General features: G+C 34.7%; 2 protein-coding genes across 2 annotated transcripts in view; one reads left to right on the top strand and one right to left on the bottom strand.

Annotated features, from left to right (window-relative positions):
* Window positions 1-26,493, top strand: part of LOC146164334 (very low-density lipoprotein receptor-like) — a gene marked incomplete at its 5' end in the record, with an annotated part of 53,859 nt that overhangs the window by 17,284 nt on the left and 10,082 nt on the right. Inside the window, 8 exons of the mRNA XM_083380712.1 lie at window positions 1,550-1,675; window positions 5,022-5,156; window positions 6,528-6,653; window positions 12,402-12,603; window positions 12,721-12,834; window positions 18,344-18,562; window positions 21,028-21,149; window positions 21,215-21,361. Of these exons, the coding sequence (XP_083236838.1) occupies window positions 1,550-1,675; window positions 5,022-5,156; window positions 6,528-6,653; window positions 12,402-12,603; window positions 12,721-12,834; window positions 18,344-18,562; window positions 21,028-21,149; window positions 21,215-21,361 (1,191 nt within the window). The remainder of the gene's footprint in view (window positions 1-1,549; window positions 1,676-5,021; window positions 5,157-6,527; window positions 6,654-12,401; window positions 12,604-12,720; window positions 12,835-18,343; window positions 18,563-21,027; window positions 21,150-21,214; window positions 21,362-26,493) is intronic.
* Window positions 15,366-17,075, bottom strand: LOC146164335 (SCAN domain-containing protein 3-like). The gene is made up of 3 exons (XM_083382688.1): window positions 17,070-17,075; window positions 16,176-16,807; window positions 15,366-16,068 (listed from the first exon to the last, which is right to left on the bottom strand). The coding sequence occupies exons 1-3, from the start codon at window positions 17,073-17,075 to the stop codon at window positions 15,366-15,368; spliced, it is 1,341 nt and encodes a 446-aa protein (XP_083238814.1).

Raw genomic sequence — 26,493 nt, 5'->3', positions numbered from 1 at the left:
TTTGCATATTGCTCGACAAATTTAAAGTCTGTTTTAACTTGGCCAAGCCAAAGATGGTAAAAATTTACCGAGTAAAAGTTGGCAAAAGTATAGCAAAGCATAGGCATTATTCCATTTTAATTTAAAAAAATTTTTTTTTTTGAATGCTACCTGTACGCATTATCTATGTATATTCTATTTATCAAAATTTTTAAATTTTTTGATTTCTATCGTTTCCCAAATTCCTCGCCGTATATGAACCCCTTCGCATATACGCCATAATTTAGGTGGGGAAATTTTCAGCCCATATCTATTTTTGCTTGCAGAAACAAGTTAAGAAAACTATAGAACAGTGGTTCTCAAACTTTTTTGAACGTGACCCAAATCTAAGTTTTGTGAACATCTCACAACCCCAGTCTCAAACATCAAAAAATGTATTTTTTCTAACATGCACAAATAAAAAAAAGACACAGACAACCAGATGTAGTAGCCTACGCAGTTCTATAAAACAATGATTTATTATAAACAAATGATGGATTTTAAATTTAAAACAACAATACTACCTGCAACTAATGGTTGAAAGGAACAAACCTATAATGGTTGAAAGGAACAAACCTCGAACTGAAACGGACAAGTTTTTGATCAGGACCTCAAATTGCGAATAAATGTCACACCATATTCTCAATTCTAGTTCAAAGTTTATCAGTGACTAAGTTGGAGAATTCGGAGGTATATGTGTGTAATTAGAGCTAGCAGAATAATCTTCTGAAAAAATAAACAAAGTAATAAAGCAACTATGCGGCTACTGTAGGTGGCTAGGGCTACTAGCTGACTGCCATCATCAAAACGTTCAGAAAACCACTTATGATGCAATAAACCAGGTTGCCACTTAAAATGCTTATGATGCAATAATTCAGTAATGTTTGAAATTAAAAGACTTAAAAATGAAACGAAAAATTAGTTTCCGCAAAATTGAATCATCATAGAGCGAACTATTTTTTTACCCTGCGCCACCCATATTTGAGCCGCGTCCCATACTTTGAGAACCACTACTATAGAACATGCAACAACTATATTAAACCACAAACCAAAGTGAAGTTAATAACATTTGAAGGTAACCCTGGTAACGGTAAGTATCACTATTTATAACGGCCTACTAACATAACATTTTATTTCAAAATAAAATAAACACTAATCCCTAAAAATATACCCCCGACAAATGATACAACAACCACATCGCGGCCAAGTTCTTTTTTGGTTTGCTTGGTATGTTTCAGACCGGTTTATGATTGAAGCTTAAATTAAACAGCTGCTTGATTTTTATTTTGCCATAAATATATATTATCATTATTCTTTGTCACAACTTACTACAAACAAAATTTCAACATAACTAAAATAGGCTTCTGTAAAAACTAAAAGCCATATGGTAATGTTAGCATAAAACGCGTTTTGAATTTGGTAACATCAGAAACTATTTCGAGTTGATTAATGCAATTTTTCTTACCCACCCAACATTTTCTTTCTTTTTTAGACATAGTTGGTATGTAACTTTTGTATAATCTATTTCTAGACAAAACCATCTCCCATTGTACATCAAATCAGTTTGCATGTGATAGTAACCATTGTATTGCAAAAACCCAAGTTTGTGATGGAACTCAAGATTGCACAAATGCTTCAGATGAGGAGGATTGCAAAGGTTGTTTATACTTTTCTAATTTTTCGTTATAGGTTTAATAATATTGTAACGGATTGCCTTTTTAACAAACATGGTGCCCCATGATGACCTTCTTAGTATATTAAATATGTAATAAAACCGATTGAAAGGATATTGTATAATGTGGTTTAGGAAATCTAAGAGTACATATCAGTGTTCCTGCTAAGCGCATTTTTTTATATTTTACGGGCACTTGCGCACTTTTTTTTATGGAGTGCGCAAGGAAAAAAAACAGGTTAAAAGTTGTTTTTTCACTAAAATTCGACCTCCAATCGTTTCCTGAAGCCCGCATTATCACTATTTTGCAAAGATTATTACATATAATCAGGGAGTCGAACCGGAACCGAACCGGAACTTTATGAACCGGTTTTGGGTCAATTCTTTCCGAACCGTAACCGAACCTGAACCGGTTTTTACGAGATTTTAAAGAGCCGAACCGGAACTGAACCGAATAATTTGAAAGTACCTGAACCTTAACCGAAACTGAACCTGTAAACAAAAGCGGTTCGCTCCAGCATGACGTCACTACTTCTATTTTTCAGAGTCAAGTTACGCCATGTTATAAATATTGAATAAAAAAATCGTTCATTTTTTATTTTTTAGATATTTCAATATTGAGTTGCTGTTTTTTTAATAAGTCACGGAACTTAGATTAAATGACTTACAATTCAAAGATTATTCTTTACATTTATCGACCCACATTTTGAGATTTAACGCAAATTATATTGTATCTGAACTGGAACTTTATGAACCGGTTTTGAAATAACGATGTTTGAACCGGAGCTGAACTGGAACTTTTAAATTACTCCAAACCGAAACCGGAACTGAACCGGATTCCAAAAAAATCCTTGAACCTGAACCGAACCTGAACCGGAAAAGTCAAACAGTTCGACTCCCTGCATATAATACCTTAGGTAACCCATTTTTACTGCACGAAAGTTTCAAAAAAAGTGCCTAAATTAGTTTTATTCTAGCTACAAATTTCTTTTATTTGAGCTATGTACGACCAAAAAAGTGATCAAATTAGTTTTATTCGGACTATGTACGGAGCAAAAAGTTCCCAATTTATTTTTTTTGGGAGCTACGTACAGATAAAAACGTGCCCAAATTAGTTTTATCCTAGCTACATACGACCATAAAAGTGCCCACATTAGTTTTATCCGAGCTATGTACGAAACAAAAAGTGCCCAAATTTCTTTCATTTGAGCTAAGTATGACCAAAAAGAGTGATCAAATTAGTTTTATCCCATCTACGTATGAACCAAAAGTGCCTAAATTTCTTTTATTTTAGCTACGTACAACCAAATATGTGATCAAATTAGTTTTATCCGAGCTAGGCACGTACAAAAAGATGCCCAAATTAGTTTTTTTGAGCTAACCAGCACCCTAACTCAAATAATGTACGTTGATTTAATTATTATTTGAACGCTGGCAAACAGCCCAGTAAGATAATCTATTGTCCAGGTTAGATAGGATTGTTATATCACACATATATTTATTAGGGCCATAAGCGTTTATATAATTATTTAATCAACGCACATTATTTAGGTTAGGGTGCTGGTTAGCGTTTGGGTTCGGGTTGGTCAAGTATTTAAAATGTAATCTTTTAAGCAGATTTGTTAAGTCAAATTAGTGCATTGTCTAAGACAGCGTGGTCCAACTTCTTTTCATCGCGGGCCTAATACAGTTTTTTTATCTGGCGGGCCAATTTTTTCAAATAGCGATTCTTAGGCTTATTCAGCAAAATAATCTAGCAAAGCTAGCAAAGCTAGCAATTCGGGTCAGACACATTAACCAGATCTTAAAAAGATATATATATATTTCGCCAACTAAGGCATCGTCAGTATATCTGAATAAAAACAAACGCAACAGTATAAGAAAGAGTCAGAAAACATTAAAGTTTAAATAAAACAAAGTAAAATAACTAAAATATAAAGGCTGTTAAATAGTAATGGCATCCAAGTTGTACAACCCCTGTACAGAAGCAATAAGAACGGGTCGAGAGAAACGCGGCAACGCAAAATAACGGCACAAAAAACGGCAAGGCAAAAAGAAAAAATGGAGTAGAGGCGTAAGAAAACGATAAGAACTAGACAACTACTTAATTTGGGGCAGTACCATTTTTTGAATATTGATTCTGGCTTTAATTTTGTTAAGCCATCTATCCTCACAAATGTCTAACATGTGGAACGGTGGCAAAAAATGGTACTGCCCCAAATTAAGTAGTTCTAGTTCTTATCGTTTTCTTACGCCTCTACTCCATTTTTTCTTTTTGCCTTGCCGTTTTTGTGCCGTTATTTTGCGTTGCCGCGTTTCTCTCGACCCGTTCTTATTGCTTCTGTACAGGGGTTGTACAACTTGGATGCCATTACTATTTAACAGCTTTTATATTTTAGTTATTTTACTTTGTTTTATTTAAACTTTAATGTTTTCTGACTCTTTCTTATACTGTTGCGTTTGTTTTTATTCAGATATACTGACGATGCCTTAGTTGGCGAAATGTATATATATCTTTTTAAGATCTGGTTAATGTGTCTGACCCGAATTGCTAGCTTTGCTAGATTATTTTGCTGTTACTGATCAGGAATTAAGGTCGACATTTATCTTGCAAGGGTCAGGTGATTTCTATTATTCACATATTCAGTGCAACATCTTAGGCTTATTGCCGGTAAATTATACATAGCTTAATACAGTGGTTCTTAACCAAAGTTGGATCAAACCCTTGGGTTTGACGCAGCTGTTTCAAGGGTTCGGTTGGTTCGTGATTTTGTGATTGGCAAGTTTTTTAGCTACTAATTTTGATTAGTCATCGGTATCTATTGGCTCATTTAACTTATATTTGCATCTTTTATGACAGATTTGAGCATAATTTGTCTGAACAAGGTAGTACAGTTTACAGGGATCTATGTTATGCATAGCGGTTTCATCTCGACTTTTTATAGTATCCCTAACAGCTTTTTTCTGTTTTACTTTTACTATTTTAAATAGTTTACTATTTTTTTATAAGTAAAATCAAGTTTTATGGAAGTAATAATATGTTTTTAATGACATACATTTCAGTGTCCTGTGTTATTTAACTTATAGCATCTAAAAGTTCTTTCATAAAACAATTTATTTTGTTCATTAACTTTGTTGTTAACTCGAAGTTTGGCCACGTTATAAGCATATTTTACGAAGCATTGAATAAAACAACACTCTATAATGGTGGTTTTGAGGATTTTACTGGACAATTTGGTTCCAGTTTATGTCATATATTAAAAGGGTGATGCACCAATGGGAAAGACATGTTTGCAGAACAATATTATAATTTGTTCCTCTTTATTTTTAGATTTTAGTGCGTGCAATGGTTCAACACATTATAAATGTCCCTCTGATGGAAAGTGTATCGCCATGGAAAAACTATGTGATCGGCGGAATGACTGTCTAAACGGTGAAGATGAACAGCATGGCCCTGGAAAATGTGGTAACCATTTTTTTATCTAACTTTTTTTTTAAATCAAAATATTTATCTTATGTAACCAGGATAAATAATGATATGAACTCCTGTATAATATTTTCTTTTGGCCGCAGGTCACTCTATTAAATGTTTTTATAAGCCCAATCTCGAAAAGGTGCGTTCAGGCATCAGTTGTAACAAGCAGAGTTATTGCATGCTTCATACAATCCCCGAAATCAAACTACGAACATTATGATTTTTTTTTTTGATAAGCAGCAACATTAATTTTGCTGACAATGAAGTGCAACCGTTTGTGATTGATTCGTCTGACACTGCAATTCCATAGCGTTTAACTCGCATTTGAAACCACATGACTGGAATGCGTCGAAGAGGTGTTGTGTTTTTCTAGTGTCAAACAGATCATTTTAAACAGCCGTAAGCTCCTAATAATCGCTGTTTTCAGCATCTATTCTAGAGTATAAAAAAGTTAATTTTAAAAACAGTGACGGTTTAACTTAAGGATATAGTGAATATCAACTGATTGTTTTATGGCAGGTTAAATTTCATAAAAGACCTGAAGATCTTTTCAGATCAGTTTAAAAAAATCTAATTTAGCAAAAAATGACAGTTTTGTCCCCCTAAAAACCACCCCTTAGTTCCCGGGTACAAAAATTTTATATAAGAAACAACTTAAGAAGGGTCTTTAACAGTTGTACAAATGTCATGTTTTAACTGTGTTGTTTTGTCAAAAGTAACAACAACAAAAAAGTCAAAAGTAACATTTAATGGAGAAAAAAATAATAATAATAATACGGACAAGAGCAACATGTTTTCAAAATTTTTTTTCGGGAGACTTAATTAGACTGGGTGCGTGATTGTTGTATATTTTGCGAAGTAGGTATAGCATGATGTTACTACATTTTAGCAGGGGTGACATAGCGCAGTGCTGGTTGCACAACCCTGTTATAGATGAAAGACAACCTGTTATAGTCACTTTAAATAAAATTGGTGTAATAGCCTTACTGGCGCTAAAATTTGTTGCGCGGTCCCAAGCTCATTTCTTGGTTTTTGCATTTTTACATTTTTGCCTTGCATAATGGGTCTCGCCGGACTGACATACTGGTCCAGAGAGCCATTAGTGTTACTGTTACACCTCTGCTATTTGGTACCAATCGTTAAACCTACCTGTTTTATCCTTATTATGAATACTATTCTAAATAACTCTTGTTTAAAGCGTTATTCCACTAAATGCAGTCTTACATAGACTCTAAAAAAAGTAAACTAACTATGTTATGGCAAATACTTAACTCAGTATTGTCAATTTTTATTTTTTATTTTAATTTAACAAATCAATTTAATTTTATGTATTTTAACAATATGAATCTATAATTTCTTTAGGTTTTAATGAATGCTTAATGAACAACGGAAACTGCACACATACTTGTATTGATCAAACCTTTGGCTTCAGATGTGCTTGTAGAAGGGGATATACTCTGTCGACTTTGGATGATAGGTTTTGTGATGGTAGGGAATTTGCTTTACTGTGCATGGCACTTTTTATTTTTATATGCAGTATTTGTTGAAGATTTGGTACTTCATTAAAGCATGTATGAACACAAAAAAAACACATTCATTTTGCTGGTCAAAGCTAATTTTACGTTTAGTACATATTGTTTGCTATAGGTCAGGGCGGTCCAAGGTTAACAGCATCGTAAACCACAATATTTCTTGCATATTCTTTGTTGGCCACATAAAGTGTTACATGCAAGCCAGGTGCGGATCAATGATTTGTGTTGGTTGGGGCATGAAATGTTTAAAGATGACGCCACAAAGCATCGTCAAAAAGTAGCGTTGAAAGTTTCAGAAACTTGCTGCTCTAGTCGAACTTGTGTGCAAATGAAATCAAATGATAATGAGAACCCAAAAAATGGTGCGTGCGAAAATGTAAGACATTTTCAGTTTGGCCTACAAGAAATTTTGCCATCTCTTCACAAAAAGCCTTCACTCAGAAACATTTTGCTACGACCAAGCCATTGAATATTGCAGAAGTGGGTTAAATATTGAAATTTTCTTCTCTCGATTAATAATGGCCGAAATTGATGGTTTTTGAGTCCACAAGCTGGTATTAGATTTACCGGCTCTGCTTTTGCCGCTATGTTTATTACTTTCAGTTTGAGATATTTCAAATGATGTAGTGAATTTGTTTGATTTTGTGAGAAGTTCTAAGGTCTTTTATCTGTTTTTTTTTATGTGTTTACACCATTGCCATTAATTACACCATTGCCATTTCAAGGTTTGTAAAATATGTTGTCCTATAGTAATTTACTTCATTGCAATTAACTGGACAAACTCTTTTATAATATTGAAATTATCTTCCGCACACAAATACTGCTAATTGTGGTGTATCTTCAGTTTGTATACTTTTGTCTACAGTACAGACAGATACTGACATCTGGCACAGGTGTCTTGTTACTGTTCTTCAAGAAAGACCAAGGGTAAAGATATTTGCTTTTTCTTAAGTTTACAGTTGACTCCACGCATTCTTTTATAAATTCTCTAAAACGGATTCATGTTTTCTGCTATCAGTGTTGACACTATGTACCTCGAGTAGTTATTTTATTTCCTGTAATCATCTTTGAATAAATGAAGACTATTGCATCAAAGATTTCATGAGTTTACAAACATCATCTTTTCGGATCTGCACCCTCAGTTTCTTCTATTCCACATTGTTAGTTCCTCTTAACGTTGTACTCTTTTTTCACAGCAACGCTATCATTGAGGCAAACAAGTTAACCAAAAATGCTGTTTAAAAAAGTAATGTAAAATTTGAAAAGACTATTGCAATCTGCCTTTCTGCAATATGTACAGTCTTAAAATCTATAGTATATAGATACCTGATTTTTTAAATCTTAACCATGAACAATTGGACAAGTTTGCTTCACCAGGCCCAGTCGCGCTGTAAGCTTCAACACAACTCTATGACACAGCTTGAATGCATGCTCCTGCAAACACATACGTACTAACTTTTTAAACTAGTCTAATACTAACTACTACATTAATTTGTATCAATGGTTAATTTAAAAACTCTTTTCTTATGTAGTGAAACCCACAAAGCAGCAAAAACACCAATTTTAATGTGGTCACAAGACGGACACATTGAGCGGTTTCAAATAGTGTTGCGAAATGTTTAAGGGGGTCTGTGCAACATTTTAAATTTATTGATTTACAAATAATACTAACCTAAGCACACCCTTCGAATTGATTTAGTATATATTTAAACCATTCTGGAGACTGTGTGCACAGTTTAGTATGAGTTCTGATTTTAAATGTTCTTTCAGATCAAATCGAGTTGTGTGGCAAATTTTACAAACGACCGGATAGGCAAAAAACAATAATTGAATTTGTATTGTTGCATCATTGAATTGTACAAAAATGCAGAACAAACACATTTTATGCTAGAAAAATAATGTAACCAAGCACTTTTATGGTATAAAAATGATCAAAATGAAATTATTCAGCTATTTGTCTAACAGTTCTGTATCAAACGAATTTAGAAAATTTTGTGCCATGATGCAAAACTAGCAAATGCAATTTTTTTAAACTATTTTTAGCTCATTATGGGACTTAAAACAAAATCATTCTTCTTTTTCAGTTTTACAAAATCATTATATGGTAAAAGCTATATACTCCTAAACTATATTTGCACTCATGTTACAACCTTCCTTTGGTAGTTAGTTAAAAACTTTGACAACCGTAAAAATTTTATAAGGTTAAAGCGTGAGCTTTCGGTTGTATACCACTATTCCGTTTTTACAACCACCTGTTAAAACTACAATTAAATTGCAGTATATCGAACTAGAACTAGAAATTATATCGAACTAGAACTTGTTAGCGGCGATAATTTATAATAAATATGTTAAGATACATACAAAGTACTTACCTGTAAATCTTATAACAAGGTCATCAAATATACAGATTTTCTGTACGAGTTTTTTTCAGTAAATTTGCAAAAAAGTAGTTTATTTTTTTTAGGCGTACTGAAGGTTTTTCTTTATTAATTCCTAACAGATTATGTTTAATTTTAATGAATGATGGCCAATTGTCTCAATATGGCTAACTTATTGTTGGCAAGACCGCTATTCTTTAACTGCTTGTTTTTTTTTAGTATGATTTGCTTGCTATGTGTAGTTTAGGAAAATTCTTATTTTATAGAGCCAATTACTTAATTACTCACGAAAAATGATTTAAAAAAAAACTCACCCTTTTAAACTGGTTATCGTAATACGGCAGCACATTCTGTCAAAGAAAAACATGAATCTTTATTACTTTATCCAGGATGTTTGTAATGTCGTTAAATCTATGAGTTGGGTTCAAGGATTTGATTATATTTCAAAGGATCGTTAATTTAGTCAATTTGTTTACTTGGCATAAGGAATTTCGATAAAAAAAAGTTTCCTCAATCAATTTTATTCAAGCTACGTAGAGACAAAAAAAGTGCCTAAATTAGTTTTATTGGAAGTACTTATGGTCAAAAAAGTTCGCAATTGAGTTTTAGACAAGTTTTGTTCTTTTTTCGTGTTTGTATTTTTATTTTATTAAAAATTTACGGCATAACCCAGTTTAAATAAAGTATTTACCAGTTAAATTCCAACTGACAAACGACTATATTCATGTTGTCCCTGGGATGTAAATTAATTACATTGCTTGATATTCAAGAAAATGCTTTCCAAAACTGTGTCTAACATAAGAAAAGTCCCAATGCCAAACTGTGTCCAACAGAAGAACAAACGCTTTAAAAAGAAAATTGCTTACTGTTAAAAATGCCACAAATGCCATATTTTGCAAACTCTACCTAAATTTTGCGTGGTTAAGCACACTGTTAAAAATTAGCATAAAGCACTATCAAATTCTGTTGCATCGCCTCATGTTTATCCTCTGCCGCGGATGCAGATACTGATGTCAGCAGCAGACTAAAAAAGAAAAAAAAGTTGTTTCTGGCAGCCAGCCTATTGGGGCACTTTTTGTTTAGTACTTTGAGCACTCCCTTTGCGCACTGATTTTCAGCACTTGCGCAAAATTTTGGGCACCTGCGCAGGTGGTAAAAAATTAGACAGAGCACTGCCGGCGAGTGTATATTTTAAATCAAGGCCAAGCCTGTATCAGATGACGAGGATTTTCTTTGTAGCCACAACTAATCAGAAAACAAAAGATGTCATATTTTGAGAAACGAAAGATTGTTTGTTCACCATGAACCCTAAACTAAATTAATCACAAGATTTAATTTGATTTGGAAGAATTTAAAAATGACTTTTAAATTACTAAAGGTACATCCTAAAATAGTGGATGAGGGGATTTTCAGGGATTTTGAATAGCATTTGGAAAATGAAACCTGACAATTACGCTTCATACATTTAGCTTAATTTTTTCGTTGACCGAGCAGCCAGGATTAATTTAAACCAGGGTTGTGCAACCTTTCATACTGCCGGGCCAAATATGTGATATATTAGACCACGGGCCACTTGCATACCTTGTCGACTATCTGTTAGTGAATACCACCAAAAGAAAACAGTTTGTTGCAAATAAACGGAAAATATTTAAAAATCACTTTAATGTGAGCTTTGAAGATGGCTTTCCCAACCCCCTATCCAGGTTCACTCGAATTGAAGTGCTGGCATCCCAAAGTCCATTTCCAAGTTTACAGTAGTGAGTCCTGAGCCATGAGGTTGATTTTCATGAACCCCAAAAAATTTTCCCACACGTACATTGAACCCAACAATGCCATATTTGAAGCAACAAATGTTTTCAGCTGCGCAGAGAGAAATTTGTTTCTTGTGTTTTTTACAACTCACATGAACATTAAAATTGATTAAAAAGCAATTAAATTTCAAATGAGCGAAAAAGATCAAACAGTTATTTGTATTATGCTGCTTGTTACATAGACCACAAGTAGCTATTTAAAAGCTTTTCAAGAACAAAAAATTGCAGCGCTCACCACTCTGTGCAACCCACACCGTCAACTTTCACACAAATTTACACATTCTGCAACAGCATCCAAAACACATTTTTGTGCGCTGGTCTAGTATCCCACAACAATTATTAAATCAACGCACAATATTTGGGTTAGAGTGCGAGTTAACGTTTGGGTGTAGGTGGGTCACGTATTATTATATTCATTATTTAATAATAATACTTGACACACTCTTACCCAATCGCTAACCCGCACCCCAACTTAAATAATGTGCGTTGTGGTAGGATTCTAGACCAGGGCTCCACAACTTTTTTTCACATGCGGCACACCAAAAAAGAGCTAAAACGATTAAGCAGCACATGTACCTACGAAATAAATGTCGACAGACAATAGAGAACAGAAAAAGGAGCAATTTATGATAAAACGCTAATTTACAATGGTATTTATAAGTTTCGAGCATTTGGTTAATCTTCCTTCATTTCCACTGTGGTGAATAGTTAAACCCTTCAGAACGCAAGTAACAAACCTCTGTGAACGTCGCGGCACACGGTTGCGGAGCACTGTTCTAGACCAGCGCCTATTTTTGTAGTTTTATTTTATTAACAGGTCACATTACTTTGAAATTACTTTCTCTTTCTGCTTTCGTCAACCATTGAATGTTTGACTCAAAATTTTGAGCAAACTAGTAACTACCTGAAATTTAGGTGTATATTTAAGAAGTAATCAATTTTCCAAAGAAAATAGTTTAATTAAAAATAAAACGTTTTTAGCACTGAATGTATTTAAATTTTTTGGACCAAAATCATGGTATTTCTAAAGTCCATTTGTATTGTGACGTCAATCTATGAATTCATTTCGATAAAATTTATTGCCTGCTGTGGTCCACACGAATCCAAAAAAAAATTGAGGGGTCTGCGGCAAAAAAAGTTTAGGAACCCCTGATATAAGGTGACCTAGACTTAGGAACAATCAGAAAATTTCAACATTTTAACAGTTACCTAAAACAGTTAAGGAGTGTTTGTGTTGCGGACTAAAAACCAAATCAAACCGCGGGCCACATATTTTGGTTCCGCGGGCCGTATTTGGCCCGCGGGTCACAGCCAAGGTGATCATAATACAAAAAAATGCCAAACAAAATACATTGGTATGTATGGATAGTTTCCGTTTACGATTTGGTATAAATATTGAAAACCAATAATTATTACATACCTACGCACTGATCACCTTGGTGTTGAGTTTGTTAAAGAACCTACCTGATGTTTAAAATAATGGTTATAAAAAATTAATTTATTTTATTGTTATAGATATTGATGAATGCAAAACTACAGATGCCTGCAGAGACGACCAAGTTTGTTACAATCTTAAGGGGTCATTTAAATGTGTTTGTAAGGATGGCTATATCTTTGACAATGGACGTTGTAAAGCTCTTGTTGCATCTTCAAAAAGCAAATCAATGTCAATTGTTTTCTCTGACCGTGAGGCAATACGTAGCATCCACTTGTATAGGTAATGCATTCCATTTATAAGAGATGCCTTAATTTATAGTCTTTTTCCTTATTAAGAATGTCAACCATTATTTAAGCTATTGTTTCACATAACCATGTATATTTAATGTATTTGCAGTGACAGATTTATGACAGTGGTAGCATCTCAACTTAAGCACGCTGTGGGTGTTGCACTTCATGTAGAAAACCGTTCGGTTTTTTGGACAGATGTTAGAGAAGAAACAATATCCAGGTCAGTTTTGTTTATTTTCTACATTTACGCCTGTTCTTGTAGTACAAACCTTCGTTTTAAATTTTCCTCTAGTCTAGACAAAATACACAACTTTTTTTTTCTTTGTTTTTTTTTAAATGGTTTTTGTCAGTTTTGTGCTGTACCATCCCAGTTTTTTAAGCTCCCCATAAAACTAGGGTTGTTTAAAGTAAAATTATCTTGGTATATACTGCCTTGGTATAAACAATAACTATTTTGAAAAATCTTACAGCAATCAATTAATATTTGTTATTATGAAGTCTTGTTTTAAGAGGGGACGGCAGTGTTGGGTGAGGTTGATAGTGTTTGGTAAAAAGATTTATTCATCAGCCCAATATTTTTGCTAACATATCTTTATTGTAATTAATAAGTCCTTTGTTTTTAAAAGGTACTTTGATACTAGCATTGGATAAAATAGTAAAATGGATAAGTAGTATGAAATCTCTATTAACAAAAAAACCTTACTTTTGAGATTTGAATTTAAACCCTTAGTTATCCAACTTTTAACATTCCTAGGTAAAGCGAGAAAGAAACTAGACGGGTGTGCGGTTGTTGTATATTTTGCCAGGGGTTATATTTTCGGGGCTTGGTGTGTTTCTTTTTTAATTTAAATTTCTTTTTTGATATTTTTTATTTTGTATTGCATATTTTATATTATATATTTTATATTTTTTTCCTTAACTTGTTTCTGCAAGCAAAAACAGATATGGGCCGAAAATTCCCCCACTTAACTTCTGGCTTTGATGAGAAAGGGGTTCAAATAGTTCAAATATATGGCGTAGTATTTGGGGAATGATCAAAACATATTTGATAAATAGAATTTACGTAGATAATGCGTACAAGCATGGTATTACACTTTGGCCAGCTAACATGTTTAAAAAGCAAATATTATCATTCTCTTAAAATGGTTTAACGTCTATGGTTTGCTATACTTTTGCCAACTTTTACTGGGTAAATTTTTACCATGGGTTGTCCGAGCAATCACTGTTAAAACAGACTTTAATTCTGTAATTTCGAGCAATATGCAAAACAATTAGTTTATGTGCCTAATAAGCCACCTTTTAAATAGAAAGGTTTGTCAATTGAAATCCACTAAACGCAGTTTTTTAATATTTATTTTAGTATGACGCAATGTTATAACGTAGCTTTGTAACGTCGTCCCCAATATTGCATTCAGCTTTATGTTTTGCTTGCTGCGGCCCTTACAATTTTAATTTGTTTAGGCCTGGTGTTGATATGTTTGATTGGAGTAACATGCGCAACAGGTTCAAATCGAGAGGCGTACACTGCCACCAGGCAGTAAAATATGTTGTTTTGTAAGAGTAGTAGGTTATTTTATCAAGTGAAGCCTCTTTCTTAAATGCAAGTCGCACGCGCCCAGTTTAATAACACAGCCACTTCGAACAATGAACGTTGCACTCGCGGGACAATGAAGCGCAGCATGATGCCAGCAGCCACTTAGTCGCTTCGCGAGTACGTTAAAATGGTTTAACGCCTATGGTTTGCTATACTTTTGCAAACTTTAACTCAGTAAATTTTTACCATGGCTTGGTCCGAGCAATCACTGTTAAAACAGGTTTTAAATCTGTAGTTTCAAACATATGAAAAACACTATTATGTGCCTATACGCAAACTAATAAATCGAAAGTTTTGCTAGTTGTTTAGGCCTGATGTTGGTATGTTGGTTGGAGCAACATGCACAACAGGTGCTAACAGAGAGGCGTACACTGCCTCAAGATTTCGCATTTAAATTTGCGGCGGTAAATACACCCTATTGACACTTGATTATTAGGCGAAGCTTATCGCAAAGTAATTGGTCGCCCGAAAAAACGCTGACGCCGCATTTAAACAAGCATTATAAATGTGTCGCCGATATTCTGCTTTGAACATCCCTACTCGCAATGCTTCCCTGCGTTCATTGTACGGTGGGTGAAAGTTTATTCACGGCCTTACCTCTTTGTGTATTACCGGGACAATAAAATGAAATACGATTTGGGGAATATTTGAAAAATTCGTATTTGGAGAATATTTGCTATTTGCACCTGTTTCGTATGTTACTCCAATCCAACATATGAACACACAATTTTAAGTTGTGTAGGCCTGGTGTTGATATGTTGGATTGGAGCAGTGGTTCCCAACCTTTTTGTCTTGGTGACCCCCTTTAAAATTTTTCTTAGATACCGAGACCCCCACTTATATCCTTTCCTCAATGCATAATTAGAAAGGCAGCACTAAAAATTTTTTTCTAGCATTTATTGACAAATCAATGCGATGGTTGACCTTGTGGGTCTGCAGCTATCCGTGAAATTCGAGGTTGGGTGCTAGACAGAGCCAGTCTCATGTCGTCTTCCACATTCATTCTATTTCTTTCCTTCGTTTTCATATGTAGAAGAGCTGAAAAACCACTCTCGCATAGATACGTCGTAGCTAAGGGCAGTAACACTTGAAAAGCCAGCTTAGAAATTTGTGGGTATGAATCATACATTTCAAACCAAAATTGAGAGAGTGACTTTTTATGGTAGCGAATTCGAGCAGATGAGATCAAAATATTGATCTTGGATTTCATCAGGAATGCCACTTGCATCCAAAGAAACGGAAAACGGATTTTGAACAAGTGTAGCTTCTTGCTCTTGGAGTTCTGGAAAGTAACGTTGGAACTCGGACTCCATGGTCTGCAGGTGTGCCACAATCAATTTTTTTAAATCTTCGAACTCTTCACCCGTTTCTTCGATGCAAGAAACACTGGACAATCTGTCAAACATAGCAATGTTCCCAATATGCACTTTTCGCTGCCAGTTTTTCAATTTTGAGACAAATGCCTTGACATTATTATTGAGTTGTATAATATTTGTGTCTTTCCCTTGAAGTTTCAGATTTAGGCAGTTCAATTTTTCAAATATGTCCGCCAAAGAAGCCAGACAGTTCATCCACTTATCATCATTGAAGTATGACAAAAATTCCCTTTTATTTTTAAATTCTAAAAATGCCTGAATCTCAACCTTCATCTCATAAACGCGATTAAGAACGTTCCCTTTGGAGAACCAACGAACAGCTGTGTGGAAAAGCAACGTTTCGTGTGTTGAGTTCATATCCTTGCAAAGTTCTTTGAACTGACGTGAGCTGAGACCTCCTGCTTTGATAAAATTTACGATTTTCACCACAGAATTCGATACATCTTTTAGTTGAGCTGGTAATGTTTTGCTGGCAAGCGCATATCTATGGATGAAACAGTGCGTTCCCTTTGCTTCAGGTGCAAGCCCCTTAACTTGTGTTTGAAAGCCAGACTGCGATCCCAACATAGAAGGGGCGCCATCGGTACAAACTCCACAAACATTTGTCCAATCAAGTTGGGCAGATTCAAAAGAGTTGTCATCTTCTTCATAACATCTGCACTTTTTGTAGTAGTTTCCAGCTCACTGCAGAAAAGAAATTCCTCTTTGAAGTCACCGGAATTGATATACTTGACAAAAACGAGAAGCTGAGCACATGAGCTAACATCTGTTGTCTCGTCTACCTGAATTGAAAACATCGGAGAAGCCTTGATCTCATGTATCACTTGCACTGTTACATCTGTGGACATATCCGATATGCGTCTCTTGATGGTATTGTTAGAAAGAGAGACTTGTTTAACTTTCGCCGCACTTGCATCCCCGAGAACCAGCTTTACTGTTTTTAACAAGCATGGCTTCACAAGTGTTTCCCCAATAGTGTGAGGTTTCTTTCCTTTGGCAATTTCCAGTGCGACTTCATAGGACGCCTGAAGTACAGCCACATTTACCTGATGAAAGTTTCCAGTAGCATCAAGCCGTTGCCGCTTGAGACCAGCTTCATGGCGCTTAAAGAATGCTGCATCCTTTTTAGCATGTTGAGAGTGCTTGGTTTCCAAATGGCGTTTTAATTTTGATGGTTTCAATGATTCTGCGCTAAGAACAACGTTGCAGAGAACACACTGTGGCTTCTCAACACCATTGGTCAATAAAGAAGTAAAGCCGAGGTTAATGTATACTCTTCAATGTATTTTCGTTTTTTCTCCATCGAACGATGCTCCCTTAACTATTTTTTAGCAATCTCGAGTCTTGACTGATCTCTGTTGTCTAATATACAAGGCTACTTTGTTAATAGAGTTTCAATTTACAGTAACTGAACGCTTAGTCCTACACAGTATGCGTTCACTGTGATGTAATAAACGTTACTGTAGGACCTACAGTCAGACCTACAGTCATATTTATTACATCACAGTGGACGCATACTGGATGAGTGACACACAATAAGGCACATACTACTAGCGGACCGGTACCTCGCCCTACTTACATTCACTTTTGTTGTTGCATGAGCAATAGCTTCGCGACCCCCTATGAAATGCTTGGGACCCCCAGGTTGGGAACCACTGGATTGGAGTAATATGCGAAACAGGTGCAAATAGAGAGGTGTATATTGCCACCAGACTTCGCATTTAAATTTGCGGCGGTAAAATATGTTGTTTCTTAAGAACATTTAGTAATTTTACTAAAGAGAAGCCTCGTTTTAAAATGCAAGTCGCACGCGCCCAGTTTTGGACGAGTCACAATGAAATTCTTACGCGCGGGACAATAAAGCGCAGCAGGCATCCAGTCGCTTCGTCATTTCAGAGCTGGACAAAGCAAGCGAATATGAACGAATTCTGCATGGAAGTTTTTCTGCTGCTAGATGGCAGTTGTTAGCTACAGAGAGCTAAAACGCAATATTTCAGATTTTTGCCCCCCAAGAAAAGGCCCCTGGGTGTGCAGCCTCATAAACTTCTACATACCACTCTACATCATGTCTGAAAGTTTGAAGGTTGTACGATGTATACTTTTTCTATAAAGCTTCGGACAAAAATCGGTCTGAAACATGCCATAGCAAACCATAGCAAACCATATGAAACCAAAAACGAATAGCGGCAAAAACAAGATATGTCCCGAAAATAAATTTTCGGCCCATATAATTATTAGTGCGGCATTTTAAAATCTAATGTAAAAAGAATGTTACAACAAATAATTTAGTTTGCCAATATAAGTTTAACAAACATTTAAGTTTAACGATGATGACTAGTGATAATTTTTCACTGAAAAATAAGGAATTTTGACCTAAAACAAATTTTTAGACGAAATTTCAACCTATTAAAATACATTGATTTCAACGGCCATATGTTGCATGAGTTAATGCATTAGTATGTTGCCATCGTCAGTCAATTGATTTTAATGTTTAACTGATGACGGTGGAACTCAAATTAATTATTTTTTTTCATGTTTATGCCAAATTCCTGAAAAAGCTTAGTTAATATTGTGGCATCAAAAAACTAAATTAAAAAAAATTATAAACAAGACAGTGTAAACAAGATTTGTTTTTTTGAAAAATTATTGGGTAAACCATTTAGTTAAACTACGAGGTAAAAATAATTGCAAACAAATAACAAAGACCTATATAATCTAAATAAGAAATGGGATAATTGCAATTTACCTTTATTTTGTAGGACATCAATGAATCAAACCACTGCATCTTCAGCAATGTCATGGCAAGCAGGTCGCAGTCCTATGGGCTTGGCTATTGATTGGCTCAACAACTTGTTATACTGGACTGATGTCTCTTATGGAACGATATCAGTGTCGCTTCTTAATGGCTCTTGGATGTCAACGCTGATTACTTTGCCAGAAAGCAAACCACTCTTTATTGTGGTCCATCCTGGATTAGGGTAAGGTCCTTGAACTATATAGAGCAATGGCAACGTTTTCATAGTTACAGGCTAAATATATTACTGATGTGAAGGGGGAAATTTGCTAAGGTATACAATTTGAAAGACACACTTTAGGACTATGCAAATTTAATTTTTTGTATGAACGTTATAACCCAATTATGAAATTTATATAGAAAAGCATTACTAGCCATATACCAAAGTAAACGTACTAATATAATATTATTTTTAGCCCATGATTTTATACAAACCCACTACATTACTACAAAATTGCCAGGATAAGTCCTGTTTATGATACATTTTTATCGCTAGCTTGGGGTGCAGAGCCTATTGCGCTTTTACGATAACGTCACACTTATTTTACGATTTTTGTTTCCCTATAAAATTAGTATTAAATCAGATTATTAATCTGTTGTTTTGTGCAATATGCAAAACTCTTTTATGTACCTAATACGCCACTTTTCAAATCAAAAGTTTTGCCAATTTAAACCAAATAAGCACATGCTAAACAATTTTTAATATTTTCTTTTCTTTACATATTCCATTTTTATAAAAACAGGAAAAGCCTACTGAAGCGAGGCATAGTTAAGTAAACTACTTTCGTTTAAAGTAGGAATTTTATATTGCTGGCGCTAGATTGTGGCCTAAGCCAGTGGTCTCCAACCTTTTTAGTAAGCGACCCCAATTTAAATAAAAACAAATTAGAATTTACATTAAGACCCCATTTTGTTTTTGGATACAAATAAAAATATTTCAAATAATGCTGGAACAAAGTAACAAGAGTGAATGTATACACAAATCCAGAATACTGTGGCTACACATGTGCATCAAAATGATTTCTTTTAGGAAGTTTTATTTAGCCTTTCTCAACCTGGGGTAAATTTTTTTTTCCCCCAGGGAGTAAATTTCACGTTTGAGGGGGTAAATGACCTATTAATTAAATTATCCACATCAGTTAACGGGACAGAAAAATTGTGCCAGCTGTAGGTATTGCTAGCCTACTTTCCTTGTCGTTTTAACTGCTAATTCTAAGCTAGCTTAGTAGCCTTTTGATTCTTTATTAACTCTTGACTCTAGTCTAGCGTGTCAGTAACGTTATGCTTCACTAATTAAAAGGCAACTGTTGCATTGCATATAACTGATGTAATTTGTTACTTTCGTTTTTTGAGAAATAAGCACCATTTTAAATACTGGGGGGAAATCTGGTATTCATCTTTGTTATAAGGGTAAAACATACAAAAAAGGTTAAGAACCCTTGATTTAGCATATGAATTTGAATTTAACATACAAAGTAAGACAAAAAAAATTAATTAGTTTTCAACAATAAATTGCATTCATTGCCATGGTTGCATGACTGCGCATGCATATAGTACTGGTATTTATCCAATAGTTTTTGCAAATGCGGCTTTGCATAAGCATAACCGTATGTCTTGCTTTACTTCCAAACAATAGCAAACTTTCGTTTTTAATGCTAAACGCCCTACTCCATATAAATGCAAACCGCGTTGCCAAGTTTAGTAACAAAAGGTTGACTTTTCGAAAAACCAGCCCTTCTATAACTTATTAAATCAAAAGCAATTAAGCAATTTACGAAAGTGCAACATTCGCTGCGCAAAATCAAAAAACCTAATTTTGTCAAATGTCACGTTGGCTGATATAGCGGCTCTTATGAGCTAAAAACAGCAATTTTCATTCAAAAGATGAACTCAGTTACGCTTATTAGTGTGTTGTCATTGTAAAGTAAACGAAACACATAAATCGTAGGTAGTAAAACAGCAACTATTATGGTGAGTTATGGCGACCCCAGAAAACTTTTAGCCGACCCCACTTGGGGTCGTGACCCACAGGTTGGAGACCACTGGCCTAAGCTATTCCAAAATGGCACAACTATTTTAGCACCCGACAGCCCCCAATTAAAGGCCCCTAAGGGGTAAACTTCTAAAGCCCTAAAACTGCATGTAAATACCACTTAAAGTCAAGAAAGATTGCCACAATTATAAAATGCTGCATTCATATATAGTTAAAATAGTCAAAAATATGTTGCCTGGCCTTCATTTGCAGTTGTGCCGCATATATAGTAATATTGTTTTTTTAACATAGTGGACTATACTTTTATAAATATATAGAACAGGAAGATTATAATGACTTATTTAATAAAATAAAATGATAACATAGAAAAACATCCAGAATTATCAGGTTAAAATTTTGCACTGGAAGCTGCAAGTGGTTTGAAAACCAGGTTACAAACCCCAGTTATCTTGACTAGGGGTTGAATTACACTGGTTAATATGTTTATTGCAGCGGTTTTGACAGAAAGCCATTTTCAATTTCAAACAAGATTAGTTTTGCATTGGATGCACTTTGACATACAAAATTGTGTTTTAGTTTCATACTGAATTTGTAAGCTTGTGTGCAACACTAAAAAGCATTGCAGCAATTTATCAGGGATTTTGGTTTGGTTTCAGATACCTGTATGTAAGTACTGTGGGGATCCATACAACAGCTATTTTACGATTTGGGATGGATGGGTCTAACCAAACTGATATTGTTACAGACAATGTGAAGCAGCCCTCTGGTTTGACTTATGGTATTTTTCACTTTAAATGATCACTGTAGTATAACTGTTGTGACCATGACTATATTGACTGTTAGATTTCAAAGATAAGCGTTTATATTGGGTTGATGCCAAACTAAACATCCTTTCTTCGTGTAATCCGGATGGTGGAGACAGAAAGAAAATTCTTAGTGTCTATGAACACCTGCAACAGCCTTTTGGAATTGCAGTGTACGCCAATAAAGGTATTAAGTTTATATTTTGTAATGTATACAATTATTATATACACTGTAAGAATTCCTCTCTTAACCAACAGTTGTACAGGATTTATTTAATGATTATTATCTGTGTGTTGTTAGGGAGGGGTAGTATGTTGTGGGGTTGCTTTGTTTTAACTGCAATGGTTGTTTTTATTTGAGGGTTGCTCGTTTTAAAGGAACCTATCCTCCTTTTTGTTTTGTAGGTTCTACATTGTGTTGTTTGTTTCTTTAGATCTCTGTTGAAATAAAACACCAATGATTTCTGGTATATTAGGTTTGGAATATTTTTGTGACAAATAGGTGTGCTCAAAGTAGAATCCAAGGGGATTCTAGAACTTAAGGGTTCACATCTAGAATAACGAATCTAGAATATTTTGTTTGGGGGGGATTAATCTTAATATACCCTACAGGGCCCACATTCAAAGTAATAAACCAGAAAACAATTTTCTAACATGTGTTAGCCTACTGGTGTATATTTCAATTAAAAAATAATCCTCCAAATGTTTGACATTCTTAACAGCTTTCATTTGAACAGTGGTGTAAACTGTAGTACATGTCTAGGCTGTTGCCGAAACTTATATTTTGCCAATACAGTGAGTACAATGCAATACTACATAATGAACTCTTTTCCGCTCTTCAGCAATTCGGTCTGTTTTTTAAAACATTGATTGTGTGTGTCAGTTCTACTTGGTTTGACTAATTTGATCTGTTATGCAGTCGTCAGTCACATAAAGTAGTGAAAAAAATACAACGCTCCTCTTGTCATAACCAATACTTGTTGATTACGCTGTGCATAACCTTGTTGAATATTGACCTAAAGTTGACCTTAAGTAACCCTGTAGCAAATTTGTCTAAAGCCATCGCGTTTTACGACAGACTATTACTTTTGCAACTTAACACACTTAAGAAAATTACGAATTTCGCACCTGGCATTAAACGTTACTCGCCTATCAACTTCATTGGCACTTAATTATTACGCGAAAGTTATCGCAAGACCCAAAGTAATTGGTCGCCCCAAAAAACGCTGACAATGCACTACAAGGCTACATTTAAAGCAAGCACTATAAATGTTTCCGCAGCGACTTGTCGCTCACGCATGTAAAAAATCACTATAAACATAAACAAAACTACGTGTTACCCTAAACAAATTTGTTGGGTCTATTTAACGAGTACATATTAACTTTGGCCAGGTGTGCCGCGACATTTGCTGAGGTGTGTAATAATATTATTAGTTGAATTAACGTAAGGCAGGTATTTTGATCCTTAAATTAAGCAAAAAAGTACAAAGCACATGTCAGATTTCATTTTTCGAATGCTATTAAAAACCCTCAGTTGTAAAGGGATACAAATTTCAGGACTTATAATTGGTTTAGTGGTCTCACTTTAATGTATACACACTTTGAGACAGCAATCAAAGTATTATGCATTTCCTCAAATAAATTTTAGCAACTTGCTTGTGAAAAAAGCAATGTGTCCATTTCACATTTGATGCTTTGTCCTGAACTCTCTTTACCACTTCAGAATTAATGATATGTCATTTTTGTTAAATAACTTATATATTTATATATATATATATATATATATATTCACCTCTAGTATGCAACTGCAATTATTTGCAAAACATGTATTCGTACTATGCCCTGATGTTGCATGGCAAAAAAAGCATGAAAACATCAAGCTATTGATTGTTGAACACCACCGCATATTATGGTGTACCATTTCTGTGTAAGTGTAAATGAATGTCTAATTTACCATATAATTGAAGGTAATGTTCCGTATTGTGTCACAAGTATACGTAAAACAACGTTTAAGATTCATTCCATCAAGATGCAGCCTCTTAATAACTAATGTTCCATATTGTGTCTAAAATAAATCGTTGAAATACTCATTTAAAATAAAACCTTTTAAGGAAACGGACAGTGTTGTGGTGGCAACACCATTGCAAGTTAGCAAAGGCAATGGTCGGCCCTAACAAATATGTTTTTTCAGGCGCCACATCATTCTCGCACCGGTTCCGTTAGAAATTAGTGCATTTCTAAGCAAAAAGGTCTACGATAATTAGTGCATCAAAAGGATCAATAAGTCTGACTTTTAGACTTTGAGGGCTTGGACTATGCACTAATTTGACTTAATAATGTGCTTACGAAGATTAAGAATATTACTTAACCCACCGAAACCCAAACGCTAACCAGCGCCCTAACCCAAATAATGTGTGTTGAATTAATAATTACATAAACGCTTTAGGTCCCAATACCTCAATTTTTGACGTATCAATCCTATATACCATGGACGAGCAACTATCTTATGCCCACTAAGTTTAGTTTTTCCCCAGCTTTAAAATAATTATTACATTAACGCACATTATTGAATTAGGGTTCGGGTGGGTCAAGTGTTATTAATTCTCACACTTTTTGTAATCTTTTGTGAATTTTTAGCGAATATTTTCAATTTATCTATGCCGGGAGTTTACCTAAAGGTCCAAATTAGTGCATTGCCACGACCTCAAGGTCTAAAAGTCTAAACTTTTCTGCCATTGGATGCCCTAATTGTGGTAGACCTTTTTGCTTAGAAATACACTAATTCCTAACGGATCGAGTGATTCTCGAATGGTTTAGTAAATAATAATCGCTAAGACAACTGGCTCCTAAGTAATGAAATTTTGTGATATGTATATCGACCGGTAATCACTAACAAATCTTAATTCACAAAATATTGCGTTTATTAAATCACTTTTAACAGTAGCAATTTTTATTTCAAACAGGTTACAGGTTTGTCTAACGTTTGACACAGTTTTTTCGAGACCAAAAAATTAAAAAAAGAAGTCATCGCTTTTGCCAAGTTTAAACTTATGCTCAGTGTTTTCAAAACAGTGTTAAATTATAAAACGTAATTAATAAGTTTGTGGTTTGTTAGTGGTGGCTTTCAAAAGGCTTATAATACGCGACTTTAAAAACATACCCTGGAATTATGTTAAATTTCCCTTTACTAAGCCTGTATCGCCATGTAGTGCAACTTTAAGCGTGATATATGTTGAAGGCTGTTTGCGTTAGCGCCTAATTGTTAAAGTTACCCGAGAATGATTCAATATGCAATATTTATTTTAGAGCCCACAGCATAGGGGATTGTTTCATTTTTTTGGTAACAACAGCAAATTCAGGTTGATTCTGCAAATTCTCACTCGTATTGCCGCCAGGTGTAAAAACTTCACAAAAATTTTTCAAATAGTAACAACATGTGTCAATTTTTTTAAATATCACACCACATGTGTCAATTTTTTTGAGCTGCATAATTAAGTAGATCGCCCCCAATCAGTGTCAAACATAATAGGGACGATCGATGCCTCTGATTTTTAACAGTAGGCCCAACGCTTAGCGATCAACACAAAAAACGTTAAAAAACGCATCACTTGTTTTAAAATTTCTATTTTGCGTCAAGTAGTGCTAATGTTTGGGCAGTAAAATGTAATACCATTTGAAAATATTTTTCCACATTATTTGTCCCTCTTTATGTATAATGATCATAATGAGCTCAAGGCACAGTGGACTGTTTCATTTTTTTTAACCAGACACAGTTCAGGTGGACTTTGTAAATTATCAGGCTTATTGTAGTTGACTGGAACATTAATTTTATGCACAATGTGTATTTTGTGATCAAGCCTTTCTGGACTCGTAGGGTGAGGTTCCAACTCACTACTCCGGTCATACCGGAATCATCTCTCTACCAACTTAGCTACTTATTGTAGGTGTAATTAATTCACACCGCCATTACTTTATCATTAAAAAATAAACTGGTGTACAGTGTTCCCTCTAAGGTGCGGAACTGCGCAATTGCGCAGCCACACCAGACAAATTGCGCAGTAAAAATAGCCTTTGCGCACTTAAATCATTCTCATACTAAAACCAAAAATGTTCACTTTTTTGCCACCAAGTTTAAGCATTTCGCACTGGCTATCTTTTCATTCAAGTTTGTAGCTAAAAGCAAGTAAATAACTCAAATTCGCATTGACGATTGTGATGTAATAAATTATTTGTCTAATCGGTTTTCATCATCCATGCTGTGTATGTTTTTTATCTCACGTAGAATTAAATGTCTACTCAGGAAAATCAAGAAAAAAATAGTTTAGAACAGAGCCGAACACAGCAGTTGAGTGTTTGACAATAATGTGGGATCTTGAAACCGAAATTTATTTTCAGGACGTAAATTTTTAACACAATTACGTTTTTACGCGATTTAGGTGCAGATACAGCTGTGGGGTCAATAATGGCGCCCTCACAAATTGATAAATGCAAATGAGCGGATAGTTTGTGATACATTTTGTCAATATAATCAAAATATTTGGATTTTTTCGCGCGACCGCATTGTTTGCCATATTCTTGTTTCATGTCGTCACGCTTTGTGACGTCATCTTTAAAAGTTTCAAGCCTTATTCCCAATACAAAAAACTTTGATCTGCCGCGAGCCCCTGCCAACGCAGCCTTAAAATATTCTTGCGCACTACAAAAAATATTTGCGCAGTAGAAAATTTTCTTAGAGGGAACACTGCTGGTGTAGTCTATATAACCAGTGGAACGCTGGGTATTTCATCCACTAATATACTGTTTCCCAACTTTGTTTTATTAATTCGACGAAAACTAAGCTAGTCAGGACAGCATTCAACAGTAACTTAGTTCATTAACAGAAAACTGCTCATCAAAATGAATATAAATAAGGCAAATTGTATGAAATTTTAGCGAGGTTTAAAGTTTCGAAACATGCGCTCCCATTATGAGGTAAAAAAGGTTTTCAGGGTAACAGTTATGGGTCAGTATGGAATCGACAGACAGTTTGCAAAATATACATTAAAATGTCTAGTTAATCAAGGTAAATATTGCCCAATAGTTAAATATCTAGCATGTGGTGAGGTTCGAACATAAGAGCTCTGAAAATACCTGGACCATCGCTCTACCAACTGTGCTACACAGGCTGAGAGAGGAGCACAACGAGCAACGACCAAACACCATTGCCATTACATTATGTGTACTTTCTGATAATGGAAACCAATTAGTAGTTTTTAGTATATTCGTTTACATTATTGCTTATCATTTTATATTATTTGCAGTTGATTTGTTTAAAAATCA

The sequence above is a fragment of the Ascidiella aspersa genome, chromosome 2 (assembly GCF_963924565.1).
Source record: "Ascidiella aspersa chromosome 2, kaAscAspe10.2, whole genome shotgun sequence".
In the NCBI taxonomy this organism is placed as follows: Eukaryota; Metazoa; Chordata; class Ascidiacea; order Phlebobranchia; family Ascidiidae; genus Ascidiella; species Ascidiella aspersa.
This window is presented reverse-complemented; position numbering and strand designations above follow the sequence as displayed.

What these genes read in the sequence shown, in the direction of transcription:
- LOC146164335 (XM_083382688.1), bottom strand. An exon ending in ATTGGACAAATGTTTGTGGA is followed by an intron (nt 16,069 to 16,175) that starts GTTTGTACCGAT and finishes TTTCATCCATAG; the next exon opens with ATATGCGCTTGCCAGCAAAA.